The sequence below is a fragment of the Sinocyclocheilus anshuiensis genome, unplaced genomic scaffold (assembly GCF_001515605.1).
Source record: "Sinocyclocheilus anshuiensis isolate Anshui unplaced genomic scaffold, SAMN03320099.WGS_v1.1 scaffold682, whole genome shotgun sequence".
Classification (NCBI taxonomy): domain Eukaryota; kingdom Metazoa; phylum Chordata; class Actinopteri; order Cypriniformes; family Cyprinidae; genus Sinocyclocheilus; species Sinocyclocheilus anshuiensis.
In genome coordinates this window covers 175,346-182,229 of record NW_015547682.1, presented here as the reverse complement: position 1 = coordinate 182,229, position 6,884 = coordinate 175,346, and the positions used below count along the sequence as shown (strand labels likewise).

General features: G+C 37.3%; 1 protein-coding gene across 1 annotated transcript in view; it reads left to right on the top strand.

Annotated features, from left to right (window-relative positions):
* The window catches only part of LOC107703103 (peripheral plasma membrane protein CASK-like), a 65,708-nt gene that overhangs the window by 33,866 nt on the left and 24,958 nt on the right, over positions 1-6,884 (top strand). Inside the window, exons 6-10 of the mRNA XM_016505626.1 lie at positions 36-138; positions 249-424; positions 1,896-2,018; positions 2,152-2,235; positions 4,300-4,399. Coding sequence (XP_016361112.1) covers positions 36-138; positions 249-424; positions 1,896-2,018; positions 2,152-2,235; positions 4,300-4,399 — 586 coding nt within the window. The remainder of the gene's footprint in view (positions 1-35; positions 139-248; positions 425-1,895; positions 2,019-2,151; positions 2,236-4,299; positions 4,400-6,884) is intronic.

The window sequence follows — 6,884 nt, the reverse complement described above, 5'->3', positions numbered from 1 at the left end:
TGTGTGTGTGTGTGTGTGTGTGTGTGTGTGTTCAGCCTCACTGTGTGCTGCTGGCCTCTAAGGAGAACTCTGCTCCTGTTAAACTGGGCGGCTTCGGCGTGGCGATTCAGCTGGGCGAGTCAGGGCTGGTGGCTGGAGGTACGTGTATTCACACCACAGCAGATCATGTTTACAGGAAGTGCAGCTCTTTGCTCTGATTTGTTCCTGAAGCCTCAGGCCTCTTTGTCTCTCTCTGTGTGTGTGTGTAGGTCGGGTAGGGACCCCTCACTTCATGGCTCCTGAAGTGGTCAAGCGAGAGCCGTACGGGAAGCCGGTGGATGTTTGGGGTTGCGGGGTCATTCTCTTCATCCTGTTGAGCGGCTGTTTGCCTTTTTACGGCACCAAGGAGCGTCTGTTTGAAGCCATTGTGAAAGGAAAGTACAAGGTACTGCGTGATTGACAGAAGCACATCACTCGACCTCCAGAGCACTGAAGACACGTCAGGTGGAGCGATTTTAATGTCAGAACCTTCCACTGGTGTTTTAGGAGCAGAATGAGAAATCTGTTTCAAATCATAGATATGTGCTGCACATGATTCATAACAATAGTTCTAAGATAACTTTTGACCAAGCACAGCATTGCATATATTAATGGAGAAGGGTTAGAGTGCTTTGTGTGACAACCTGAGAACATCTAGGATTGAGAGAATAGACAGTGCTATACATAAGATACATCTACTTGAGAAGCAAAATAACAGAGATATTAAGAGATTCATTCTTGCTTTCTGAAAACTGTATCAAAATGAAGCGAGTTTTTAATTAGGATCTGCCAATTGTTTTCTCTTTGAATTAAGATTATTTTTCTTAACCCACCGACAGATATTTTTTCAGATATTTATGCTGGTTGCATAAACTGCTTAGACTAGTCCTATTTTTTTCTGCAAGACTGGTCGTAATATTTTAAAGTCAGTTGCATTGAAAATGTAGATTGATCTCATTTGACTCTGAAAAGTAACCACTTGGTTAACTGCTAGTTAATCAAACTGATTCCTAAGACACAGTCTTACCGTGGTGACTATGGTTGCGCAACTGTCCCCTAATATCTTAATCATTTTACTTCTCCAGTAAATGAATCTTGATTCAAGAATGTTTGGTAACACTTTATTTTAAGGTGTCCTTGTTACATGTTACATGTACTTACTATTATAATAACAATAAATTATATGCAAGTAACCCCAAATCCTAACCCTAACCATATAGTAAGTTCATGTAGTTAATTAATATTACTCAGTACTCACATGTATAATTACACTGTAACAAGGACACCTTAAAATAAAGTGTAACCGAATGTACTAGAAAACAAGACAAAAATACTAAGCAAGGCAAAGTTTATTTATATAGCACATTTCATACACAATGGTATTTCAAAGTGCTTTACATATAAAAGGATTTAAAATAATAATAATCAATAATCAAGTAAGAAAATATTTTTTTTCTAGTGTGTTTTCTAAAAATTCTTAAATCATGATAGATTTACTTAATGCAAAATGACAGAAGATGAGAAGTCTTGTTTTCTGAGAGATTATGAGTTTGATTAAAACAATGAAAAATATCTGCCAATGGGATCAGAAAAATAAACTTTTTTTTAAATAATACAATAATTATAAAACATATGTATTTATTTATTTTAAATAACAAGTTTATTCTCTGACCCCACTGTCAGATATTTCTTCTCATTTAATGCTAAAGACTACTCTTCTGTCAAATGAATCTAGCTTTAATAGTGTTTAGATATTTGTACTGTAAATACAGTGGTCAGAACCGAGCTCTGTGTCATTACAAACGAGCACTCATAGCTGCAGCTGGATGAAGCCGGTCCAGTCGTTTGTGTGGTTCAGCGATGTGTTTGTTTGTCAGATGAACCCGCGGCAGTGGAGTCAGATCTCTGAGAGCGCTAAAGACCTGGTGCGACGCATGCTAATGCTGGACCCGGCCGAGAGAATCACCGTCTATGAGGCGCTCAACCATCCCTGGCTCAAGGTCGCACGCTGCTGCTATTGTCTTCAAAATTAACCTGATTGTCATTTCTCCTCCTGTAGAAGTCACTTCCTGTTTGTGACCTTCAAGCATGGTATCGGGTTGAGTTTGTCTCATGTTTGTGCGTGTCGTGCAGGAGAGAGATCGCTACTCGTACAAGATCCACCTGCCCGAGACGGTGGAGCAGCTGAGGAAGTTCAACTCTCGGAGGAAACTGAAGGTATTTATTGTAATCGTGCAGTAATTCCTCGTGTCACCCAACACCGCAGACCACACGCGCCCAACGTTTTGACCGCATAGAGAATTATCCCAAGTGTCCATCTTGTCTAGACTGTAATAAACTCCTGTGAGAAACTTGATTCTTTCGGTTGATAGGTTTTTAATCAAATAAATCCAAATCTTGTTTTAAGTTTTTTGGGAAAAATTAATCTTAAACATCTTATTTAGTTTTAATTTTGAATGACTAAACCTGGCTCTCATTAAAAAAGGGGAAAAAAGGGCAGCATCATTTGAGTTAGTTTTAGTGTAGTTTTAAACTAGAGACTAAATGTGACCCTGGAGCACAAAAGCAGTCATATATATATACTAGTGCTGTCAAACGATTAATCGCATCCAAAATAAACATTTTTGTTTACATACTATATGTGTGTGTACTGTGTTTATTTATTATGTATATTTAAATGCACACACATACAGTATATATTTTGAAAATATTTACATGTGTATATATATTTATATTATTATATTATATATAAATATATAAACATAGTTATTTATTCAGCTTTCAGATGATGTATAAATCTCAATTTCATAAAATGGAACCCTATGACTGGTTTTGTGCTCCAGGGTCACAAATATAATATTTTAGTAAACGAAAAATAAAGTAGGTTTAGTTAACAGGTTTAGTTAAATTATAAAACATTAAGCATTTCTCTAGAATGTCCAAACTCATCATATACACTTGGAGAAAACATCTATTAACCTGATATGAATGATATGAAGGTTTGAATGTGCAACACAGACACAGATTAAACTGCTGTGACGCATAACACGACTTTGTTTATCTTAAAAAAAAAAAAATCAAACCACTTATAGAACAAAAATCAGGGTCTTATTTTCAATAAAAGACCAGTGGTTATATATGCATTCTTTATTAGAACGTTATATAAGAATAAGCAGACATATTTATTTATAGAAATTAAAGATAAATCCTTATTAAAGCTATTAAAGTGATTTAGTGAAGAGCAGTGAGGGATTTTCTCTTTCTATTTTGTTGTTTGATTGCTATGAACAGCAGCAGGTTTATTAGGCTGCTATCACTTTAAGACTGAATGCACAGATCTGATAAACGGATACACATCTGATATTCTCCCAACTGTTTACATTCATTTAAACAACTGTGTTTATGTGTAGTTAAAGGCACAATATGTAATTTTCGCCGCTAGAGGGCGCGTATTCAAAACAAACAAAGAAACAAAGGCGTAGTTTGATGACGCTGTGACAGAGTGTGGAATCATGGGAGTTGTAGTCTTCATCTACATTTGGGATAATGTAAGTACACAAGTCAGCAAAATATATAACACTGTTCTAGTGGTTTTTGGATATTTTAATATATATTTTTTTACATATTGTGCCTTTAAGCTTGGTATGTAGTTATCATCTTGTTTTCACAGGTGAAAAAAATGTTGTTGATAAACAGTTGTCAACACTGGAATGTTTTACGACATTGACACTTAGCTTTAGATATCATTGAAACACAATGCGGTTTCAATCCAGTAATAACACTCAAATTGAGCTGTTTTTCAGATCCATTTCAACTAAATAGACCAGAAAGCATCTTTTCACTCGGTCACTATATATACAAAATGTGATTTTCGGTAATATTTCATTTCTGTAAAATGATTTAAAAATCCGTATCTAGTAATCAGAAGTGACTGGTGGGAATTCATTGATACAGAAGGTTTGGAAGTTAAACAGCAGTTTTAGGTTAGCGAGAGTAAAGTTCTCATTGACAGAAACCACATGAAAGCAGGGGATGTTTTCTTCTGGTACATCAGAGGTGCGTGACGGTTGGAGCACAGAGGAATAAGGAGGCGTGAGGAGCTTTGATGAGCCTGTGTAAAGGTGAAGACGTGCGTTTGGATGATCTAATATGTTTGTGAGATCTCTGGAGTGCAAATGTCAAACGTCTGCGGTTCGTCGAGATGATTTAATCAAAATGCCCTGTTTGAATCTGACAGTGTAATGAATGAAATAGAGATGAGTTTGTGTGTGTGATTCACAGGGCGCCGTCCTCGCTGCCGTCTCGAGTCACAAGTTCAACTCGTTCTACGGCGACCCTCCTGAAGACCTCCACGATTTCTCAGAGGACCCCACGTCTTCAGGTACGTCCCCCGCGGGGGAAACGACCTCGTGGAGCTCCGTCCAGTCATTTCTGGATCTCAGCTGGTTTATCAGTCACTCTGAAAGTCTAGTGAAGTTTGAGGAGCCTCGCGGTGACCTCTGCAGACCTCAGATCTCGTATCTCGCTGCGCAGAGAAAACAGTTCAGTGTTGAACGCCATCAGAAGCTCTTTGTGTTTATAAAAACTGCAGCGAACTAATGAGCTGCCCCTGGGTTCTGCGGAGATGAGTTAGCATTCGGATGTGGTTTTGTTTCATGACACGCCTCAAACGAGTCGAAACACTGTAGAAAAAACAGTTTCAGGTCCTTATAAAGTCTTAAATCAAACTGATCAAATTTAAGGCCATTATAAATAAGGCCTTAAATCATTGGACTCAAACTCAATTCCTGGAGGGCCACAGCTCTGCACAGTTTTGCTCCAACCCTAATCAAACACACCTGATCCATCTAATCAAGGTCTTCACTTCCAAGCAGGTGTGATTTGGAGCTGGTTTGAGCTGAACTCTGCAGAGCTGTGGCCCTCCAGGAATTGAGTTTGAGACCACTTCCTTAAATAGTCTTAATTTTCGTTTTAAGAGGTGTTACATTTGGGGACACAAGTCGACACAATAGAAATAAACACAGAATAGATATGTGATTTATTAAACTTTAAAAGGTTATGATTTAGTGAAGTAAATGTGAGCGCTGCAAGTTTACAAATCTAAACGTGGCGCTGTTGCAGTTTCAGAGCCGTTTGCAATCAGTGAATGTTAAGGTCTTTGCGCAAGGAGTCCTGAGAAATTTTCGCACGTTAAAAAATAAATACGACCTCACGTTGTGTCAATCACGTTTTTACACACTGCCTCCGAAACTTTCGTCCGTCATAAAACAATTCGGATCAGGTTCGATTTTCTGCGTTTTCGCATCCGTAGCAAGCATTTTGATAGGAAAGGATGACGAATACGAAAAAACGCATACGATAATTTCGGACTCAGTGTGCAATGACCTTAACACATTTATGCCTAAAAATTGCTTATGATGCACCGCTGATGAACTGAGATGTTTATATTATAATATCTTCTAGATGGGTGTATATGCATATTTTATGTCTCTCAGCTAAAGTAGGAAAGCATAGACATTTCAAAGCAAGAGTCCCAGATTTATTTATTGAAAATCTTTTTTTTATCCGGGCTATTATTGATATTTTGGTCACACAATAAACAGTATCTGGCATTTAAATCAGCGTAATCTCCTGTGTTTTCTCTCTGAACCGCCGCATCACAGGAAAGAAAGACTAGGAACATTATTTAACACATTCAGTATAGATTTTATTTGTGTTGCCACGATAATATTTTTATTGCCTTTCTTTAAGCGCATTACAGTATCAGCAAAATCCAGTATCGATGGACTTCTACTTGTGTACTGATATTTGTGACCCTAGACCACGAAACCAGTCATAAGGGTCAATTTTGTGAAATTGAGATTTATGCATCATCTGAAAGCTGAATTAATAAGCTTTCCATTGATGTATGGTTTGTTAGGATAGGACAATATTTGGCTGAGATACACAAACAAAATCTGGAATCTGAGGGTGCAAAGAAATCTAAATATTGAGAAAATCATCTTTAAAGTTGTCCAAATGAAGTTCTTAGCAATGCATATTACCAGGGGTGTGGACTCGAGTCACTTGACTCGAGACTTGACTCGGACTCGAGTCCCAAATTTGATGACTTGCGACTCGACATAATTAAAGAAGACTTGAGACTCGACTTAGACTTTGACAGCAATGACTCGAGACTTGACTTGAGCCCTGTGACTCGGAAAGACTTTATGATCAGATCAAAGTCGTTATAGACGCGTCCCTGCAGCGTTGCGCTCGACTGGCAATAAGCCAGAGACTGCGTTCAGTGCGCGCTGGATAGGCTAGTATAAATTACTGGAGTAATAGCATAACTTACAACAAAAGAACAGAGATAAAAAAATAAAAAATTACATGATTCGTCTAGTAGCGATCTCCGAGTTGCGCAGGAAAAAATACTTACACATTTACATACCTCGGGTCTCTAGCGACCCTATACACTTTTAACAAAAAAAATATCAGAAAACTGGCATTCTTTTATATTTTACTGTTTTTTTCTTGTTATATTGTTTATAATTAATAGATTGAGGAATACTAAGAAAGTTGAGGGAAGAGAATGATGTCCCGGGTCACTAAAGACCCGAGGTATGCATTTAAGGGTTACGTTTAAAGTTGATCCATAATTGAGATTTAAATCTGAGTTTAACGTTATGGTGCAACAGGATTAAAGTTAATCTTAAATATAACTTAAATCCAATCAAAATGATGGGTTAAAAATGTAAACCTGCTTATTTTTAAAGGTTTGAAGTTTGGTGCAACAGAATTATTAGATAAACCTTGATTTAATCTAGATTTAAAATTATTAATTGCAAACCATTCAGCTATAATTTGAAGAAGAAAAATGCACA